Source organism: Aspergillus versicolor (genome assembly GCF_001890125.1).
Source record: "Aspergillus versicolor CBS 583.65 unplaced genomic scaffold ASPVEscaffold_3, whole genome shotgun sequence".
Classification (NCBI taxonomy): domain Eukaryota; kingdom Fungi; phylum Ascomycota; class Eurotiomycetes; order Eurotiales; family Aspergillaceae; genus Aspergillus; species Aspergillus versicolor.
Genome location: NW_024467526.1, coordinates 3,452,636 through 3,473,595, shown reverse-complemented (window position 1 = coordinate 3,473,595; position 20,960 = coordinate 3,452,636). Strand labels below are relative to the sequence as shown.

Genomic DNA, 20,960 nt, shown 5'->3' with positions numbered 1-20,960 from the left:
CTTGGCGGGGTTGTGTAGCAGGTTTTCCACGTTGCCACACATGACGATAGCAATATGCATGGCAAGGAGCCAAGAGTCGGTCGAGATGTTCTTGTGGTAGGTGTAATTCTATTTATAATATTACAGTGTAGAGTTTGTTATTGTACATGTCTAAATGTCAAAATCAAGGACACGAGGTTGTGTCAAGTTCCTGCAACACGTCTTCACAGCGACCGCACGCCTTGTCGTCTGCGACCTCCTCTTTCGGAATCACATACCGCCAGCAGCGGGGACATTTAGCTGCCTGTGGGCTATAGACATACACCTTGCCTTTTCCTCCATTTGGAAGCTCATACTCCTCGCCATAGTGCCATTCAGCGCTTGCAATTGCATCTGGGACGGCTTCATCGGTACCACCAACGGTGACAGACGAAACGACAAAGATATCCGCCAGTTCGTTTGAGTTTTGTTGAAGGGCAGATGGTGCATCCGTGGCCGGGAGCTGGATGTGTACGAAAGACTGCAAGGACGAGCCGGTCTGCTTCTGACCCCTTGCCTTTTCCAGCATGGCCTTGATAGCGGAGTGTACTGCGACGATCTCCAGATAGTCTCCACCTAGCGAGGGCTTCTGCCATTCTGAGGCTGGCTCTCTGGCGATACGCCTTAGGGGGTGCTTGGATTCACCCTGGATTGCTTTCGGGGTGTGCTCAAAGGTTTCTTCCACAAGCAATGGGGTGATGGGAGCCAGAACTTCCTGCAAGTGGTTAAAGATGTGGAATAATGTCGTTTGGGCAGCTCGTCTGCTAGGGCGATTTTCTGCGTAGGTATATAGGCGATCCTTGATGGCTTCCATGTAGAAAGCAGAGAACTCAATGTTGGCCCATCGGTTGACCGCGTTGGTAGCCTTATAGAACTCGAATTTCTCGCAGGCTGCTCGAGCCGCCAGCGTCATTTCCGAGAGATGTAGGAGAGCGATACGATCCACGAGTAGCAGTTCGTTGTACGGAACCATGTTGGCCGGTGAGAAGTCTGAAAGGGCACCAAGAAGAAGCTTGAAGGTGACACGGTACTTGTGTAAGCTGGTGTGGACTGTTTGCAGAACTTGCTTGCCGATAACAACATCTCGAGTGTAGTCACTGCCTGCGGCCCATAGTCGAAGGGCATCCGGACCTAAAGAGTCGTACACGGGTTGTTGATTCTCCGGTTGTTTCTTCCCCTTGCCCTTTTTCTGTTTGAGGGGCGGTAGTAGGGTCCCGTCCATTATTGTTTGTGGAAGGACGACATTTCCAATGGACTTGCTCATTTTCCTACCCTCTTCATCAAGCGTAAATCCATGGGTGATCAAGGTCTTGAATGGCGCTCGTGGGGTGCTCGTCTGGTTGGAAGCAAGCTGGTGTGCGATGAAGGTGAGAAGTCCAGACTGAAACCAACCCCGGTGTTGATCGCTACCTTCCAAATAAACGTCTGCAGGGTGGCCGTGGTTGCCATACGGGGTTTCTACCTCTGCCCAACTGGTGCCACTATCAAACCAGACGTCCATGGTGTCGGTCCCACGCTTATAAACAGAGCCAGATGTTTCTCTCAGCGCAGGTGGAATCCAGGCGGGGTCATTGGCATCGTCTGTCCACCACGCATCGATTCCACGCTCATCAATGACATTCATGATATGCGAGACGCTATCCTTCGTAAGAATGGCATCGCCTGTACCCTCATGGTAGAGAGCGGGGATAGGCACACCCCAGGCACGTTGACGAGAAATGCACCATTCACTCCTGTTCTTAACAAAGTTCTCAAGCCGCGTCTGCCCAGACGCTGGGACGAATGCCACATCTCGAAGAGCCTTTAGCGCGTTATCCTGAATATCAGCTACGTCGGCAAACCACTGTTCAGTAGCCCGGATAATTATGGGTTGTTTTGATCTCCAATCGTAGGGGTATTTGTGTTCGTAGCGGTGTTGAGAGAGGAGTCGCCCCAGCGACTTGATATATTCGAGCACAGCCACGTTACCTTCGTCCAAGACACTTTTGCCACTCAATTGCTTAGGATTATTCGGCATTGCGAGGTCAGTGAATTTTCCATAGTCATCAACCGGGGCAAACGCAGGAATACCGCGAGAAAGACAGGCTTCATAGTCTTCCATGCCATGCCCTGGGGCGCAGTGAACAAGTCCGGTTCCAGAATCTGCAGTTACAAAATCCGCGGCGATTACAGGCTGTGCTTCGGCATCCGGCCCTTTGAAAAGCGGTTGGTACATGGTTTGATCCGCAAGGTCCGAGCCAACGATCCCTGGCATAATCATCGAGAGGTCTTCCTTCAAAAGACATTCGAGGGCTTCTAACCGTGATTGTGCGATGAGAAGATGGCCGTGAGTCGCCGATTCGACAATTGCGTATTCCAACGATGGGTGAACGGCGATAACAGCATTGGCGGGAAGGGTCCATGGGGTCGTTGTCCAAATCACAGCACTGACGGTCTTGCCTCTCAGCAGCGGATTCTGCTCCAAATATGACGGCACCTTAGCGAGCGGAAATTTTACATAGGCAGCCGTGGAGACATGGTCCTCTTTATACTCCAGCTCTGCTTCCGCCAGCGCCGTACCTGTCGAGGGTGACCAGTAGACCGGTTTGAACCTCCGATAAATAAGACCTTTCTCCACCATTTCGCGGAAGATCCCCAGTTGTCTTTTCTCAAAATCCTTGTCCATGGTCTTCCAGTGATTTTCCCAATCCGCCATGACCGCAAAACCCCGAAACCCATTCATCTGCTTTTTCACCGTCCGGTCCGCAAGATTTCGAGCAATCTTTCTCGTAACTGCGGCTTTAACAAAGCCATCCTCGTCGCGAACATCCTTCCGTGCCTCCAGGGCCTTCAGCTCAATGGGTAAACCGTGGCAATCCCAACCAGGTACGTAGCGCACTCTGTTTCCCAAGCCGAGCTGCACCCGGCAGATTATGTCCTTCAGGATTTTGTTGAGGGCATGGCCGATGTGTAAATCGCCATTCGCATATGGAGGGCCATCGTGCAGGACAAAGGGCCGATTGGCAGGTCTTTCACGGCGTTGCCAGGTGTAGAGGTCATCGGTGCATCGTTTTAGGTATTTCGTCTGGTCGGCTGGACTCACGCGAGCCGGGAACGTCGACTTTGGGAGCTTTAAAGTTGACGACCATGATCGCACCAGCTTACGCGGCACTTCCGCCATGCTATTGTTGAAGCATGTCACGCTCTAGGGGAGAGCAATTCCGTGAAATTGTTTGTGGTTGAAGTCGGAGAAAGGGCTGCGATGCAGATCGGAAACTCCAAAAATAATACGGCTTGGCAGCGCAGGCCCACCCGGCTTTGTCCCCTGTCCCAGAAGCCAGGCGGAGGACAGTTCACATCCGACTTTACATAGTAGAAAAGGCCTGAGTACAACCAGTGTGAAATGAGATCTAATTGCATGGCTACTTGGTACATAGTGTCAATATATTGTTAAACAGCTTACTGCCCCATTCTTCATGACCTCGAATAGGAGACCGGGAAATCCAAAAAGCTCTGTATTCCCCAAACCTCCATCGTGTCCGCCCTGCCCTGTCCTCTGGCCTTTCCCTGTACTCTCCTCCCACCCCCCAAGGAACTCGACGCTGCTTTCTGGACTGTCTCCCCATCCCCTGTTTAACACCATTGGCCGTTCCAGAGCTCGCTCTTCCGACGCATTCGCGTACGAATCCTTCCACGCCTCTCTCAAGCGTCTCGAAATCTCATCATAGCGCGTCTCCGAAGTGCCAAGTGATGTCGAGGGTTTCGATTCGATCTTCCACCGGCTTCGACGGTACCGATTAAAGGGGTAAGACCCAGGCACATTCCCGTGAATCACAATCTTAGTCACGACGAGCTGAGATGATGGGGATGGGGGAGTCGGGTCATCAAGCCCCGAACTTGGAAATGCAGGACCAGACGTTGTCGGGTGAGATATAAACGCATCAAATCCATGGTGGAAGTAGTTGAAGAAACACTCCGATGGTAGAGAAGAGGGGTCCAAGGCATTAGTCTGCCCAAGGCCATCGTCTGAATCATCGCTCACACTGTTATTTGACGATTGATCTGTATCATTAACTTCAATGCCTCTAGCTGAAGACGGGCTCATGTGCATAATATCATCACCACCATGGCCGCCTGCGGCACGATGGATCGAGATTCTGCGATCATTCTTACGATAGATTGCGTCTGGAGGCCCAAACTCTGCGATCAAATCCTGTGGTGTAGTTTGCGATAAACTGATGTATGTCGGCGATGTAGATCTCCGAGTTACCTCTATTTTACCCGCCCCTAGTATTGTGAATTCTTCAATCTCATCTGGAACAAATTCTTTGGTTTTCCCAGCGACAGCGGGAGATCGTGGGTATTGTGGCTGCTGTGTGAACAACTTAGCTCGGGCGTCTGGCCAAGACGAGCCCTGGAAAATCGACATCGAGGTCGCCGGTAAAGCAGCTGAAGATGAGAGCAAAGCTACAAAGTCGCATTGTTCTGACCAAGCTGAGTCTTGTAGAGGGAATGAGAAGGCAACACCAGGGTACGAAAGCACATACGTGCCGTACGGAGATGGTGGAGTGGCCTGTACATATTCCCCGGGATACGAGGGACCGAAGAGGCGATTGTATACATGGCGGAAACTAGGGCCCTGCGGAGAAGCTGAATGCTCTCTGGTTTTGGTGACTCCCTTTAGTACTTCTTGATTCTTATAAACCAGCGCAGTCTTCGAGAAATCTAGCACCTCTATCAGACGTAACCTTTGATCGGGGCCGTCGAATCTCAAGCGCAGGCCATTTGAGGGGAGTTGGAGGGTAACAGGATGTTGTATGGGATCTGACGCGGAGTACGCTATGTCGATCGCGGGGTACGTCTGAGGGTGGGCTTTCACACGGCTTAGGACGTTATGAAGGGAGGCGCCGAGCGCTGTTGAATGTTAGTTAGAGTTAAGAAAGTGAGAAGGGATCAACATGCTTATGAAGCCGAGGCCCTTGCCCGGATAAATCTGCGACTGTGGTGATGCTTTTGAGATACTCATGGTAAGCAACAAGGCACCACCATGCCGTGAGGGGTACGAGAGAGCTCAAAGATAGCTAGATAACTAGATAAATTAGTAGGTGGAGGACCAGCTCAGGAGACGAAAGCTATGCAGTATTATGATTTCGAGAGTTACTGTCTCTGGTTGTATATGGATCGAGGTATAGATGGTCAGTAGCAAGGTATTCAGCTGGAAGCTCTCAAGTTCAAGACCGCGTGTTGCTCCAGCTTGGTCAGATGGCAATGAGGGGCCGAATCATGTGAGCGGAGGGGATGACTGGGGATATAAGTCACATGACATGATCGGCTGCGATGGAGGCTCGGTTTGTTTATGTTTTCCTGTTTTGGCTCAAGGCGGAACAACACCATCGACTCCGCCGATTGCCAGCGAGCGACTCAACCACTTTCCAAAAACGCTCCTTGAGGGAATTGGGCGCATATTTATTATATTTTGATTTTATCGCCTCTTATAACCTTGTCTTTTGGTTTTTTTTTCCCCCTTCACCAGCGACCGTCTTAACTGCCAATATGGCCGGCCCCCAGCGGCCTACCTCCGGCCTTCCGACAAGGCGAACCACAACGCGACAGCCTACTCGACGGGCAGGTTCTGCGGCACCAGAGCGTCAAACTTCAGCGCCATCTCCAGCTGTCTCCACGAAGGGCCCTGCTACTAGTCGGCTGCGCGGGTTGAAGTCACCAACGGAGCCTGCGAGCATTAGTGCCAAGCGAAAGGAAAGGGACATCGAACGCGAAATCAACGAAGATACCAGTATCCATGTTGTTGTGCGATGCCGAGGCCGTAATGAACGGGAGGTCAAGGAGAACAGCGGAGTAGCTCTTCAGACCGAAGGTGTTAAGGGGAAAACTGTGGAATTGTCGATGGGCCCGAATGCGGTATCAAACAAAACCTATACGTTCGATAAGGTCTTTTCTGCTGCAGCGGATCAAGTCACGGTATATGAGGATTCTGTTTTGCCGATTGTCACAGAGGTATGATTGCTGCATCTTCGCGTCGAGCACGACAGAATACTCACTAGGATATAGATGCTTGCTGGGTATAACTGCACCATATTTGCATATGGGCAAACCGGAACCGGCAAGACGTACACTATGTCTGGAGATATGACAGATACTCTGGGGATCTTATCTGACAACGCCGGAATCATCCCACGCGTTCTCTATTCTCTATTCGGCAAATTAGCGGAGACAGAGAGCACCGTAAAATGCTCTTTTATCGAACTTTACAATGAAGAGCTTCGAGACCTATTATCTGCGGAGGAGAACCCAAAATTGAAAATTTATGAAAGCGAGAAAAAGGGCCACATGAGTACCCTAGTCCAGGGTATGGAAGAGACTTATATTGATTCTGCGACGTCGGGTATCAAGCTCCTCCAGCAAGGGAGTCATAAGCGCCAAGTTGCTGCGACGAAGTGCAACGATTTGAGTTCTCGGAGTCATACTGTTTTCACTATAACGGTAAACACAAAGCGAACGACAGAGTCGGGAGAAGAGTACATATGCCCTGGGAAGTTGAATCTTGTCGATCTCGCTGGTAGTGAAAACATCGGGCGGAGTGGTGCTGAAAATAAGCGTGCGGCCGAAGCCGGCTTGATCAATAAGAGTTTACTTACCCTTGGTCGAGTGATCAACGCCCTTGTTGACAAGAGTCCACATATTCCGTACAGGTATGTCCTTACCATTGTCAATTAAAGGTTCGGTGCTAATAAGATATCAGAGAGTCCAAGCTCACACGCTTGCTCCAAGACTCGCTCGGCGGACGAACAAAAACATGCATTATTGCGACGATCTCGCCTGCTAGAAATAATCTCGAGGAGACCATCTCCACACTTGATTATGCTTTCAGGGCCAAAAATATTCGAAACAAGCCTCAAATAAACTCGACCATGCCTAAAAAGACGCTTCTTCGCGAATTCACGTCCGAAATTGAAAAGTTGAAGGCTGAGTTGATCGCGACGAGACATCGGAACGGTGTGTACATGTCAGTGGAGTCATATGAAGAAATGACCATGGAGAATGATTCGCGGAAGATCATCAATGAAGAGCAGCGGGCAAAGATCGAATCGATGGAGTCCAGCCTCCGCCACAAGGTTCAAGAGCTTTTCACACTGACGAGCAAATTTAATGACTTGAAGAAAGACAACGATGACACGCTAGCGGCCCTGTGTTCAACAAACGATGTTCTACAGCAGACAGATCTTGTGTTGCAAAACACTAAGGAACTGTTGGAGGAAGAAGAGATGTTGCGGAATGCGCATCAGGAGACAGAGCACCAGCTTCATGACCTCGGAAGAGGGTTAATATCAACCTTGGGCCAAACTGTTCAGGACATCAGCGGGCTGCATGCAAAATTAGACCGCAAAGCAGATTTGGACTCTACTAACACGGAGATGTGGCAAGTTTCATCAAATGAGGTCTCTGATGTGACGAATCGAATTGACCAGCGTGTGGAAACATTTCAAACGCAACACTCGAAGCTCCTGGCAGAATCTTCCACCAAGATCAACGATTTTATTGCAAACGAACTTTCTCAAATCGAGGACACTCGACACGACCTCTCTGGTTATACACAATCTCTTGACAGCGCATACAACAATGCGAAGTGCGAAACATCTGGCGCTCATGACGACATGAACAATGTACTTGAGGAGATTAAGGACTTGCGGGAGGAGGTTAAATCCAAAGTTGGAGAGGGACTTAACGGCCTGTCAGCCGCAGCAGCTCGGATATCTAAAGAAGTTATTAGCGAGTTCACCGAGTTTCACGCTCAGGTAAGAACCTCGATCTTACCATGACTTACTTGTTCTTTTCTAACCTTTTGCAGCTCCATACATCCTACAGTAGCCTTGGAAAGGACCTGAAGTCGGTCTTCGAGACAATGAATGCGCACATTGCCGAACAGAGGAATGAGATGGACAGGCTAAGGGTTGAACTTCAAACTGCAAACCGCGAAAATATTGAGAGTTCCCACAAAGCTTCTTCCCATCTTGCTCAGGCCCTCGAAGAGGAGCAGGTTGCGGCGGAGGCTGAGCGGGATGTCTTGATGTCTCAAATCAAGGCACTAGTTGAGGAATCCCGACAGAAGCAATTTGGTCGACTCAAAACAAAAATCGATACGGCTCGCACCGATATTTCGTCATCAGGAGAGATGTTAGAGCAAGCCACAAGTCATCATGATCGCCAGGTCGACGAATGGGTCTTCAAGTCCGAACAATTTGCCAAAGACGTGAATGCCTCGAAGGATGAGGTGAAAGCAAGGCTACAAAACGATTGGGAGGTAAGCGTCTAACCCTGAATTAATATGCGTTCTTTCGCTAAGTGTGTAGGCCTTTGACCAGCGCAATTCGGCTATTCAGAAGACAACCGAGTCGGTTCATAAGGAGACAGTCCGAATTGTCGACGCCCAGATGGAAGATATGGGAAGACAAATGGAGGCTCTGGACGATTTTGTGTCCAAGGCACGATCTCAGAACGGCCGTTATCGTGATGCCCACATTACTACTCTCGATGCGATAGCGTCCAATGTACACGGATCGTACTCGTCGGTTCAAGGGAAGGCTGACGGCTTGAGTGAGCGAATGAATCGGTTTCAGGAAGAAGCAACACAACATCATGCATCTCTGGAGGAATCAATCGCTCCATTATCTGACAATGTCCGAAAGCCCCTTTCCGACCTCTCTGCTGCCATCCTGAATCGTTCTTTTGAGGAATATGTCGCTACTGGAGTCACCCCGAAGAAACGAAAGTATGATTACCCTTCTGACTTGCCGAACACTGAGTCGCATGAAGCTCTAAAGTCCCGATTGAGAAACACCAAGGAGATGGAACTTCTGCCATTTAATAATGATGAGGATGGGCTGTCGCCGTCTGGCAGTACACCGGTCGGTTCTCCGTCAAAAGGTTTCGTCTACAACGACGCAGAGGACGAGGTAGGAACTCAAGTGCCATCCATGACCAACGTCGACCCTTCCAACACAGGACTTAGGGAAGTCGATGCAAACGTCGCTGCACGACCGCTCGCGTATAATACAGAGGACAATTCTTCTACAGACAAACACGGGTCACTCATTACCAGTCCGAGCACCACAGCTGAACCTGACGGCATTGATCCTCCGCCATCAAAAAGACGCCGCTCAAATTCAACCACAGTTGAAACCAAGCTACCAAACAAGATGCTTGCTAGGAGAATGGCTGGGATGATGGAAGGGAGAGAGAACGTACCACCTCCTGGGGTTTCCGCTGGTCGTAGGCTGAGAGGTCGTCCTTCACCCTGATCAATATTCGTGTTTGGAGGTAACTATGCTTTCTGGCTGCATATATTCTTATACCCTTTTGCTTTTTCTCAAGGTTTAGGAGTTTCGGAGAAACAGGGGCAAGCATCGAGCTTTTTGTTTAATAGATAACACCGGCCATCTGGTTATTCAAGGATTTGATTTCTACTCAGCTTGTGTTTGTTTTGTCTTGCATGCCATGTTTTGGAGCTGTATCCTTTCTCGTTTTGCTTCTAAAGAGGCTTTGACATTCTTCAGGTACCTTTTTTTTTTTTATTATTACCATAAAATTTTCGTTTCGACACTTGATTTACCAATTTATGTTCATGGTTGTTTATCAATAGAAGCCTTCCAGGACCATAGTGTGTGTACGATCTTTGTATCATTAAGAAACCAAAATTAGGTTCAGTAAGCTACTGCCTTGGTATCAACATAGCACTACAACTCTGTCACTGATCTTGAGGCACAGGTTCTTACTCTTGTCCTTCATCAGCTTCTGCTCCGGAGGTGACATCTTGAGTGGTTTGAGTTTCAAACCCTTCCAGAGGGCTTGCGCCCTGAAAATTTCCAGCGCGTGTACCCCGCTCTCCACTCTCAATCACTAGCTTCAGCTCATCCAGCCTCCTGGCGAATTGATCCATCATATCCTCCAGCCGTTGATTTCCCCGTTCTTTATCCTTGCCAAGCGTACCAACAGGCAAGCCCGAGGTGCCTTGGATCTGGAGCATAAGCCCGCCGTTCGCCGGTTTCTCGCCAGCCGCATTATTCTCGAATGTCGGGGCTGGAAGAAGTCGCGAGTCTAGCACCTGCCAGGAGGGTGATAGACTGTGCGCAGAGCTTATTGTGAGTTTGCTAGAGGAAAGAGGTTGATCTTGCTGACTATGTAACGGGTTATTGTTGTCCGGATGCGAGGGAGGGGCCGTCTGCTCGTGGCCTCGTCCCTCCTGTGACGTTCCGCCAGGGAATTCATCCCCATGAGCATCGGGGATGCGGTCGACATCTAGAATAATATAGTTTTCTCGAACGCCGGGGATCGGGTCCGGAAGCAAAGGTTGGTTCCTAGTCCCCTCGTATGCTCTTTCCGTCTCTGGGTCCCCTGGATGCTGGTGTGGCGCTTTTGACTTGCCCTTCAACTTTGAATTTGCGGGGCTGTTTTGCTCAGACTCGAGGGAGCGTAGAGCAGCTTCTGTCACAATGTCTGTATCATCGTCGGAGAAGATATAGTGGACTGTTGGATGGTAGTATTCCGAGGTGTTGGCGTCCTCGATCAAGGTGAAGAACGGCTGGGATAGGATTCGAGCTGAAGATGGCAGTTCATGGCGTGTTGGTTCATCCCATCCTTCTGGAAGCGGGTCGACGTGCTGGCTTGGATGTTCGTCTGGAGTATCATTTGTCTGCACAACTTGGTCGATGCTATGTGGCCGAGAGGGGGGTCGTCGAAGAGAATTCTTGGAGGAGGGAGATGAAAGCGGGGGCGATGAGGTTGATTTTGGAAGAGACATGGCCGATGGTCGTGGCTACATGGTTACAAAGGCTTCATGATTGAAGGTGTGACGAACGTTGAAACGGCTGGGCTTCAGGGCCGGATGAGGAGAAGCTCTTATCGATAGAGTCAGGTGACTGGGTCAGGCACGGGATTTGTTTGCCCCTATATATATAGTGATGCTACAAGCATGCCAGTACAAACCAAAAGGAAGATGAACCTTCTTGCTTGTATAATTATTATTTAGACAAGTAATAAGATGTAGTGAGAACAGAGGGTATCATAACAATTGCAAATCCAACGCCGTATTCACTCCAATTACTTGGCGCATGTTCATCATTCGTCGTTTTGTTTCCATTCAAATTCTAGTCCATGTTTTAGCAAGGTCAAGAGGAGCTGCGAGGCAGTACCTACTCTGTCGGCACATGGGACAAAGTCCCTTGGAAGACTCTTGTTGAATCCAAGTCATTAGACAATGCTGTTCGGAAGAGAATACATGAGCCTATGTGAGAGTGGGAGGATTCCGTAGGTATACCATATGGAAGGAGTGGCCACACTTCCCAAGCACTGGCGGGCAGAGTTAGAACCGGAGACCAGATTTGCTCATAATGAGGATTTCTTACGCAATGAGCAGTCGTCTCCGGGAAATTTGCAGGTCGGGCAAGTCCCGTCGAACTGGACGCGGCAGATACCACAGACTTCATCTTCTGGCATATCCCAGCGCCAGGTTGCGACCGCGTTCCATTCTTTTAGAGTAACCTTCATGGCTGCAGAATGCTCACAATTGGTGGCGTGAAATCGTTGTTTTCGGCACGAAGAGAGGGAGGAAGATCGGTGGAGCAGGCGATAAGAAAGAGCAGTTTCCAGGGTAATTGTCAGACGCTCACATGGCGGAGATTCGGAGAAGCCGCCGACTCCGCATCATCTGTCATTACTGTCAACTCTCCAACACAACCACAAAGCGCTCTTTCCTCTGATCCAGTCCGCATAGCCTACCCCCTGCCCGTGCTGCATCTATCGTCTCCAATTTCTATCGACCCACAAACCAGGAATGTAAATACTAGCCATAACCCCTCCTCACTCCAATCACCATGGCATTCGCAGCGATCCGCAGCTCTTTCCCCTCACCGACCCGGTTCATACGACCAACAACGGTGATGTCGCAGCAAATACGGCATCAGGCCCAGATTCGCCATGTTTCATTCTCTTCATACCTCGTATCTCCGAATGAATTGTCGGAAGCGCTGAAGAAGAACCCATCCACGAAGATCTCGACATCGCCTCGTGTAATTCCCCTATGTGCGGCTTGGTTCATGCCCAATGACCCTGAGGGTCGCACAGGAATTGATGTTTTCCGTAAACATCGCGTGCCACAAGCTCGTTTCTTTGATTTGGATGCGATCAAGGACACCGAATCCCCTTACCCGCATATGCTTCCCACCGCGGAGGCGTTTGCCGATGCGATGAGTGAACTGGGAATCAGACGTGATGATGAGGTAGTAGTTTATGATACCGAGGAGCTTGGAATCTTCAGCGCTCCCCGCGTCGGCTGGACCCTGAGAGTGTTTGGACACCCCAAAGTCCATCTTCTTAACAACTACCGGCTGTGGGTGCGCGGTAACTACCCAACAGAGACTGGAGAGCCCCAGAAACCGGAAAAGTCCAGCTATCCTGTTCCCACTTACGACTCGAAGCTTGTCATTCCATACCTTGAGCTGAAGGAGCTTGCAAAGGAGCATCGCAAGGAGGGTGCAAAAGAGGTGGAGATTCTGGACGCACGATCCCAAGGGCGCTGGGCGGGAACTGATCCTGAACCACGCCCGGGCCTATCTTCTGGGCATATCCCTGGTTCTACAAGTCTGCCATTCCAAGAGTTACTGGATCCTGAGACGAAGACCTACCTTCCCCCGGATGAGCTACGAAAGGTATTTGAATCGCGTGGACTGGACGAGAGCAAATCTATTATCAGCTCTTGCGGTACCGGCGTTACAGCCACAATCATCGAGACAGCGTTGGGGCTGGCCGAATTCGGTGACCCCAGTATTCACAGAGTATATGATGGAAGCTGGACGTAAGTTGTCTATACCTATGGAGCCGTGTTTAAATACTTACTACGATATCAGGGAATGGGCGCAGCGTGTGAAGCCAGCCGATGGATTAATCAAGAAAACCAATTAAGTCAGACAAATAGCGGCGGAACTAATACGTCTCGCTCGTCTCTTTTCCTGAATGCTTATCGAGGTTGATGCTTGGGGGCAGATGAATGATTGACTCCCTAGTGTATGGACTGTGAACTGTGTCATTGTTTCTATTCTCATAGAGTATAATCACGGATAACCCAATAGATGTATTTGATGAGCAATATTCATCATTTTTTAGACATTGTTACAGGATGGTTTCAATAAAGAACTTCACAGACTCAGTAGCATGATGCTTAGTAAGAATGCAGCAAGGTCCGCGAGTTGATCCGACAACTCCTTTGGTGGCTTTCACTCTTCTTATCACCTCCGCCGCACTACGTCAGCCATACAAACCACAAGATGCTGCCGATGAAAACTCTTTATGAACTAGGATCCGACTGTGAGTTTATTGTTACTGACTTTGTGTTTGTCCCTGGACATGGCTGTTGATGCTTCTTAAACGCTCAACCGTGACCCCCACATTCCCTGATCTCTCCGCTGACATCGATCCACAACCTCCTTCAGACTTCAGCTAACACTGCGGCGTAGTCGCAGTTTCTAGAACAGGCTATTCGGAGTAGGGTTGTTTGCGCCTACAGTGGCCTTGAACGATTATACGTATAATCGCTTGCGTTTCCGACTATCCTTATCGAAAAACACAATGTCGGCAGGACGCAAGGTCTTCCACTGTGCCGTGGATGAGACGGCACTAACTACGAATATCAGCGAGATCAAAAAATGGGCGACGAACGGGGCTATCAATCTTATCGTTCCTCTTTACAGTAAGGCCCCTCGGACTGAACCTCCGCCCATTGCATATTCCACTCACTCACACTGCTTGCAGCCCTCGAGCGCCTTCATGCGCTGAAGAAAACCGGGTCGCAGGTCGCTATCAACGCTCGAGAAGCAGTGCGATTTCTTGACCGCGTGACGTCCGGAAAGGACAACGCTGTCTCCGAAAGAATTATTCTACAAGGACCGATGGAACAGTACGAAAATTGGAGCGAGGCAGAGAAGTTTTTCTTACCGGAGTTTGAAGACGAACCAGAGGCAGCCGACGGGGCCATTTCAGCGGAGGATCCGACACTGCAGGAGAAGCAAGACGAGAAGGATGGAGACCACAAGAAGAGCAACACCTCTACCAGCGATTTGTCGCAAATGCTTCTGAGCAAATTGAACTTTAAGAAGGATTCGGATGCCATTTCGCTCACCTCCACGGGTACTCACAGCGCCCCTGTCTCGCCACCCTCGTCTAGGAGCTCTCGGACAAGTCCAGAGTGTGCGAATAATCACGCTACGAACGGCGAGGAATCCAAGGACTACAAGGACAAAGGACATCGTCGCACCGCTTCCGGGTCTATGATCCCCGTCGTGCCGCCTGCTCTGCAGCCCTTGCTTAGCGCACTTCTATGGAGACTACATGAAAGCCCCGATGCGTCAAATGCTGCTAAAGCACCCATCCTGATTAGCAACGACCTTCCCACCCAACGTTGGGCGCAGAAGTTTGGTATCGGCGTCAAGAACATCCATCAGCTGCGAACTTCCATCCAATACGAAGAAAGAGAATATAAAAACCGATGCAAATACGTTGAGAAAACCCAGACCACCACCACCGAGCCCAAGTCCTTACTTTCCTACGAAGAAGAAAGTGACGAGGACGAACTAGTCTTCGTCCCCCGCGGTCGTGGCAAGGGCGCTCCAAAAAGTGGTGGTTCTCGCGGAGGCGGCAACCGCAAAGCTTCTGCACCGGCCAAAACTGCTGCGCCGCCCGTGGAAAGCACGATTGAGATACCGACTCAACCGATCGATCCTAACTCATTTAGTCGGTCACTGGGCGTGACACCAAAACAACAAGCGACAGTTGATTTGAGCACCCAGGCCGGCGCCTCACGTGGCATGGCAGGTGCCTCGCGGAACAATACCAACAATCGGCGCGGCGCGGCGCGTGGCCAAAACCGCGGTGGCAGTCGTGGCCGTGGCAAACTCTGGGTTCCATGATCGCACGATGCAAGTCCGTTGACGCTTGTGTTGCGGCGGACCGAACATCAATACAACATCGCGATAGACCAATTGGTTGCTCTACGAAGCAGGAAAAAGGTTGTAATCTACCATAGCCCGGACTCAGGTTCTCTGTCGGTTTCCGTTATGGGTGAGACAAATGGGCTTTGGGCGGATGACTCCAGTATGAAAGCGAAACCCGGAAAACGACTCATCAAATCCAGGATTCAGCGAGCATTGTGATACGACCCCGATGGGTTCAGATTCAGTTCAGGCCTGGTCTGGGCGTCCCACTTTGCGTCCCTCTGATCGCTCATATCATCTCATGCCTTTGCTCCTTTAATTTCCGTTGATCATGGAGGAATCGGGGCTGCTGTTTCATCTTCTGTGACGTCGGAATTCCCGTGTCGCATAGCAGCAGCATGCTTTTCAAGAGCTAGGCTATTCAACATGCTACTCTTAGTTACCAGCACGCCTGCAGACAGGTGATGCCGTCCCTCTTTATTGTCCGCGTTAATTTTGTCGACATCACAGACTGAGAAACGATGTCAGTTAGCTCCTACAAGTTGAATACATTAGATCTTTTTTCAAAGTACAACCGTACCTATTATTATTCCTAATCCGGCGTTCTTTGTGAGGAACAAGCAGGGTCAACGTCAACCCCGCGATGATCCCGTGGAACAGTCCAATCACTTGACTCGACCAGCCTTCCCCTCATCGCCGCGACAACCAGACAACTTCAATGTCGCATGCGATGACATCCACTAGTCTCACGATCGGTGCGACCTATATATATACTTATATCTTGCCCTGTCTCTCTTCCACCCGTATTCATCAACATTAAATTTAAACAGTACAAAGCCCGTCGGATACATCGACCTTATACAAACTCCAACCAACTACAATGTCCACCGAACCAACCTCCACCCCCGCAGCCGTCGATACCACCTCCCTGGCAACCTCCCCACTCGAACGTCGTGACTCCCTCGAAAAGCACCTTCTTACCCGCCCCGATCCCCAGGACCTCAAGGATAGACATATCCTGCTAGACACAAATGTCGCTCCGTACGTATAATCCTGTCCTGTATATCTACACCTACATGGTCTCTATCCGATCTACATCTCTTAGCCAAGTCGACGAGGTGGAGTACCTCTTTTGAGCTAACAATGCTTGTTTCTGCTTTCGCACCGTAGGTCCATCCAAGCCATGAGGCAGAAACTGGATCGCCAGCGGGCGTCGGACAACCTGAAGAAGAATCTGGAGCATCGCCCTGAGAGGGATGAGTTGGTTGACCGTAGGTTTTCTTCCTCTATCTCTACCTATGTTCTGGCATTAGGATATGGTAGAGTACTATTTATATACTGACTGGACTCGTTTCTGCAGGCCACATTCTCCCCGCGGAAGAGAACGCGCCGCTTGATCAGTAAACAATTAGATCGGGGACTTTCGAGAATAAGATGGGTATATTTTTATGATTGACGGAATGAAGGGAGCGTGGTGTTAATACTGCGATGGATCTAGTTTGTCTACACTTGGGCTGCTGGGATGGCACAGCTGGGAAGCTCGTTAAGATGGAGTAATTAATCAGTGGCCGAGACTCGCCTTGGCTGATGGTTTTATGGGTTTCATTCGTTCGTCGTGATTTTTTTTTTCTCAAACATATCGGAAACACTAAATGTACCTAACCCGGTACCCCATACATTATCATAGTTCATGCCATGCCGTAAACTTTGCGCCTTTTGCTCCTAACAAGGAAGCGAGATGAGAGGTGAGAGAAGGTGATAAGGCCAGAAGAGAGAGAGAGGGAATCAATAAACATCCATCTCAACCGGCCCAGACAAATCCGGCTTCCACCCCGCTGGTCTCTCACTACCTCTCACCAAAATCCCATACGCCGCACGCTCGACCTTCTCCACGCTATTCCGCATTATTTCAGATTTCTTGCCAAACTCTCGGAGCATGTTATACTCGTGCCGGCGCGGAATACTAACACCCTCGAACTCGGCCCGAATCTCCCGCAGGTCACGTACAACACCTGCTTGCGCGGGGAATAATTTCGGGAGACGTTGACCGGTCGAGTTCTCATCCTCCTCGCCGGTATGACTCCCTGCAGAAAGCGATGTAACAGCGAACCGCATAAGCTCGCCTGTCAGATCGAATAACCCCATCACGTAGTCGTCCTCCGTAACTAGAATCTCGGGCGGCAGATGTGACATGACTTCTTGTCGCGTGATTATGGTTTGCGTTTCGAGATAGTGTTTGAAGGAGAGAGCTTCGATGAATTCCTGGATTCCAGAGCTGAGTTGCCGGAGGTAGCGGTAGTTGTTTAAGCCCTTGATCTCGGGGACGGCGGAGAGGAAGAGGTCGTTGATTTGGGTGAAACGGGATTGGGTGTCTTTTTGGATGTTAGGTGATATTGGCGCATTGGCAGTTCGGACACTGAGGTTGGTTGTTTTAGTTAGTATTTTGTTTTCTTACGATGGTGTTGGTGGGATGGGCGAACCGTTGGAGGGAGAAGATGCTGTTGGTACGGTTTTTGTTAGTTTGATAAGGGAGCTGAGGCGGGGTATAGATAAAGTTGGAAGCGCACATTTTCTTGCTAAGAGCTGTGATATCGCGGCTTATCTTAATCAGTCGCTCACGACGATCGTGGTGCTGGTCTAGTTCATCACGAAAGCCCTCGAACATTGAGAGGATATTGGTTGTGGATTCCGCCATTGTTTCTGGGGGTGACTTTGATTGTTCGGCGTCGTTGCGAAGGGGTATACCTTCCCAGGAGCGCTTGGTCCCAGTCGCAGAATCCTCAGTGTTGGCTTCCATGTGCAAAGGTGGTGGAAATTGAACAGAGCGAAGTTATTCTGGGGAGATGTCATTGGCGGGGCTTAACCCGATTTGGAATGTTATCTGATAAGCTGAGACACAGATCAGATCACGATAAGCGCTGGTGCTCCGTAGTACGTATTGATGGGCATGATAACTAAGAATGTACTAGCTCTAAGGCTACTGTCCAAGGAATTTGTACCTAAGTGGCGCCTCTCCCGGCTTCAGACCCTTAATGGTAACCACCTGGTCGTCGCCGGGGACGATGTCAATAGCGCTGTCGCTCACCCGGATATTGTCCCGCTCCTCAAAGACCAGGCATTTCACCGGCTTTCTGGCGCTCAGTTCAAGTCTCTGCTCGTCTTCCGTCTTGGAAATCCTGGTAATTTCTACTCCGCGATCGGAGAGATCCAGATACTTGAATGGTTGTGGCCAATCAACATCTCGTGCAACAAGCTCGCCATCAACCCACACTCTGGCGGCGAGAACATGCGGCTCGTCCGCCACGTAGTCGATTACGCCTTCCAGGATGTTAGTAGTGCCATTAGGAACAATTGAAACGTTATCATGAACGATCGCCTCGCGGATTGCAAGTCCCGTCTTGATTGAGATGAACCTCAATTCCACTTTTCCGACCAGCTCTTTCAGCAGACTACTCACAACCCAGAGCTCATATTTGCCAGTTTTTGGCGGCTGTGCGTGAGATACACTCCAGTCGTGATGTTCTCGGCGTACGCCAATGGCCACTGGCTTCAAAACACGACCCACCGCGTAGAACGCGGGCTTGGGGCGTAGGAAGTAGTCTACGATAGCCCAGGAGATCGTGGGCCAGCAGTCGTTCAACTGCCAAAGTAGAGCACCGCCACAGTGTCTTTCATCTCCCCACTGCCGGCGCCATCCCCGGTATCCAAACATCATAGTTTCTGCTTGGACGACTTGAGTAAGGTAGACGTAGGTCTAAGTACGTTAATGATATGCGGCGTCTACCAGGGTGGGAATACATGCCTCTAGATCGGTTGCTGTTCGCAAGTTTTCGACGAGGTAAGTAGCGATTCTTCGCTCGTGGCCATCTGCCTTGTTGTGGAAGTCTAACACGTGTGACTGGGGGTATTTGTCGGCTTCATTTTCAACGAATTGGTTGATAGTGGACATGTGAGGGAATGCCTCCATTCCGAATTCGCTATTGAAGCGTCCTCCAAGAGTATCAAAAATTTGATATTTCTCTTGCGTTCCGTGCCAAACTAGTTGGGTTCATTAGTTTAAAGTTTAGGTATATGTTACAATAATACTTACCGTTCCACTGGTGCATATCACCAACTGTTGGATCAGAGGTGATTTTGCCGTCGCCCCAAGGGCTGCCCGGATGATAATACGTTGATGGAATTATTTTCTTCACAACGTTCGGCAAAATGTGTTCATAGATATAGCGAGCCGGGAAGTCTGTTTTGAGCCAGCTTTGTGGATCCTTGTCTTCGTAATTGTAGGTAAGCCCCTGTTGTTCCTGTACCTGGTAGTCTTCGTTGTTGCCAACCCAAATAACAATGGATGGATGGTGGCGTAGTCTCTTCAGGTTGTATTCGGCTTCTTTCTCAATTGATTCAAGTATCTCAGGCCACGTGGGATAGTTACCACAGCCGAACATAAAGTCCTGCCACACCATCACACCAACCTCGTCACAAGCCTGGTAGAAGCTCTCGTCTTCGTATATACCACCACCCCAAACACTAAGAGAGTCAGATTATTTGAACTGTGGCCCCGTATATAGAACAAACTTACCGAATCATCACTTGATGACCAACAGCCATCAACTCAATCCATTTCCGGTAACGATCTGGAGTGATGTTGGTCAAAAGGCTATCGGCCGGAATCCAGCAGGAACCACCGCAGAAAATATCCACGCCATTTATGCGAAAAAAGAAAGATTTGCCATGTTTGTCCGGCTGCTGGATTACTTCTGCAGTTCGAACGCCAAACTTCTTTGAAACCTGGTGGACTTTGTCATGTTCCTTCTCCAGAGAGGCAGATATTTCATATAAAGTCTGGTTTCCATATCCATTCGGCCACCAAAGAGAAGGATTTTGTACTTCGAAAGTCGTTTTGGCAACATTATTCTCTGGCGATACCACCTCCTTTGCAATATCTTGTCCTTGGAGTCTAAGCGTAAAAGTAACTTGGTATGAAGCGCTCGAGCTGCCGGCTTCAAGCTCTGCAAAAGCGGCAATATGCGCCTTAGCATGATCCTCGGCCAGCTTCACCTCTGTCCAGAGATCTGATACCCTTGCAGAATATACTTCAAGTCGCACTTCCTTCCAGATACCTGCCGTCATCATAAATGGGCCCCAGTCCCAACCCCAATGATACTGGGCTTTCCTGGCACTCAATCTTGCAGGATCTCCATTGAAGCCGACCCATTTATGATCTGGATGCTGTTCTCGCCGCTCCCGAGAACGGAGCAATGCACAATCGAAGTCGATCTCAAGTGTATGCTCGCCTACCGCTTCAATTGCTTTGGTAATATCCACGCGGTTGGCGATAAACATGTTATCGCTCTCCAAAATGACATGGTCGTCAATCTTGACCTTGGCAAACGTGTCTAGACCATCAAAGGCCAAGAAGATTGAAGATCCAGCAGGAGCAGTTGGCTTTTGGAAAACATTCCGGTAAGTCCACGACTTCTCATTGACCCACCTTGCGCTCAATTCGTTGAAGCCAACGAAAGGGTCTTCCAATCTAGACGATGCAATTATGATATTAGCATTGGAGAAGTGGGCGGCCGCTACAAGGGACTACATACTTGCCGTTTGCCTGCAAGTCCTGCTGCACCACAGACGGAACGGTAGGGACGGGTAACCAGGCCTCGGAAGACTTATCATCGCTGTCTTTGAAGCTCCATCCGGTGGAGAGGATGTGTTGTGCATACCCTGCCATATTTGATTTCGCTTGTGGTAGGAGCAGTGAATTGGGACTAGAGGTCGAAGAGGTTACCGATTGGAGTCCAGGAAAACAGAACGGCTTTAACTGCCTACGGCGGCCATTCAGCCAGTGGATATCTCCACATTTTGAGCCAGTCATCCGAGCATCGTGACGGATGTCCCCTCCTCTGTTCTGATAGTCTTCTGGATCAAGAGGAAGGCGGCGGAGAGTCCGTGTGTCAGGTGTACGCTATG

At 49.9% G+C, this 20,960-nt stretch overlaps 9 protein-coding genes across 9 annotated transcripts; 4 read left to right on the top strand and 5 right to left on the bottom strand.

Moving 5' to 3' along the window:
* Positions 1-163: 163 nt before the first annotated feature.
* Positions 164-5,023, bottom strand: ASPVEDRAFT_51968 (isoleucine--tRNA ligase ISM1; the record flags this gene model as incomplete). Its single annotated transcript, XM_040814554.1, has 3 exons — positions 164-3,202; positions 3,461-4,911; positions 4,960-5,023. The coding sequence occupies 3 exons, from the start codon at positions 5,021-5,023 to the stop codon at positions 164-166; spliced, it is 4,554 nt and encodes a 1,517-aa protein (XP_040666684.1).
* A 527-nt stretch (positions 5,024-5,550) lies between these two features.
* Positions 5,551-9,314, top strand: ASPVEDRAFT_51967 (putative kinesin family protein (BimC); the record flags this gene model as incomplete). Its single annotated transcript, XM_040814553.1, has 5 exons — positions 5,551-6,012; positions 6,067-6,707; positions 6,758-7,811; positions 7,865-8,317; positions 8,367-9,314. The coding sequence occupies 5 exons, from the start codon at positions 5,551-5,553 to the stop codon at positions 9,312-9,314; spliced, it is 3,558 nt and encodes a 1,185-aa protein (XP_040666683.1).
* Positions 9,315-9,505: 191 nt separating this feature from the next.
* Positions 9,506-10,971, bottom strand: ASPVEDRAFT_593984 (uncharacterized protein). The gene is made up of 2 exons (XM_040815483.1): positions 9,789-10,971; positions 9,506-9,724 (listed from the first exon to the last, which is right to left on the bottom strand). Exons 1-2 carry the CDS (start codon positions 10,811-10,813, stop codon positions 9,697-9,699), a joined length of 1,053 nt encoding a protein of 350 aa, XP_040666682.1. The 5' UTR covers positions 10,814-10,971; the 3' UTR covers positions 9,506-9,696.
* Positions 10,972-10,986: 15 nt separating this feature from the next.
* On the bottom strand, positions 10,987-11,662 carry ASPVEDRAFT_40424 (anaphase promoting complex subunit 11). Its single transcript, XM_040812155.1, has 4 exons — positions 11,418-11,662; positions 11,330-11,361; positions 11,209-11,272; positions 10,987-11,159 (listed from the first exon to the last, which is right to left on the bottom strand). Exons 1-4 carry the CDS (start codon positions 11,557-11,559, stop codon positions 11,131-11,133), a joined length of 267 nt encoding a protein of 88 aa, XP_040666681.1. The 5' UTR covers positions 11,560-11,662; the 3' UTR covers positions 10,987-11,130.
* Positions 11,663-11,694: 32 nt separating this feature from the next.
* Positions 11,695-13,214, top strand: ASPVEDRAFT_40423 (sulfurtransferase). The gene is made up of 2 exons (XM_040812154.1): positions 11,695-12,865; positions 12,918-13,214. The coding sequence occupies exons 1-2, from the start codon at positions 11,886-11,888 to the stop codon at positions 12,970-12,972; spliced, it is 1,035 nt and encodes a 344-aa protein (XP_040666680.1). The 5' UTR covers positions 11,695-11,885; the 3' UTR covers positions 12,973-13,214.
* A 421-nt stretch (positions 13,215-13,635) lies between these two features.
* On the top strand, positions 13,636-14,972 carry ASPVEDRAFT_27623 (uncharacterized protein; the record flags this gene model as incomplete). The annotated part of the gene is made up of 2 exons (XM_040810033.1): positions 13,636-13,756; positions 13,819-14,972. 2 exons carry the CDS (start codon positions 13,636-13,638, stop codon positions 14,970-14,972), a joined length of 1,275 nt encoding a protein of 424 aa, XP_040666679.1.
* A 904-nt stretch (positions 14,973-15,876) lies between these two features.
* On the top strand, positions 15,877-16,400 carry ASPVEDRAFT_51963 (RPEL repeat-containing protein; the record flags this gene model as incomplete). Its single annotated transcript, XM_040814552.1, has 3 exons — positions 15,877-16,037; positions 16,167-16,267; positions 16,357-16,400. The coding sequence occupies 3 exons, from the start codon at positions 15,877-15,879 to the stop codon at positions 16,398-16,400; spliced, it is 306 nt and encodes a 101-aa protein (XP_040666678.1).
* A 381-nt stretch (positions 16,401-16,781) lies between these two features.
* ASPVEDRAFT_128827 (translin family protein) lies at positions 16,782-17,793 on the bottom strand (the record flags this gene model as incomplete). Its single annotated transcript, XM_040806581.1, has 3 exons — positions 16,782-17,412; positions 17,477-17,494; positions 17,564-17,793. The coding sequence occupies 3 exons, from the start codon at positions 17,791-17,793 to the stop codon at positions 16,782-16,784; spliced, it is 879 nt and encodes a 292-aa protein (XP_040666677.1).
* ASPVEDRAFT_40420 (beta-mannosidase) lies at positions 17,564-20,892 on the bottom strand. The gene is made up of 5 exons (XM_040812153.1): positions 20,588-20,892; positions 19,570-20,523; positions 19,087-19,517; positions 18,799-19,034; positions 17,564-18,750 (listed from the first exon to the last, which is right to left on the bottom strand). Exons 1-5 carry the CDS (start codon positions 20,719-20,721, stop codon positions 17,974-17,976), a joined length of 2,532 nt encoding a protein of 843 aa, XP_040666676.1. The 5' UTR covers positions 20,722-20,892; the 3' UTR covers positions 17,564-17,973.
* Positions 20,893-20,960: the final 68 nt, after the last annotated feature.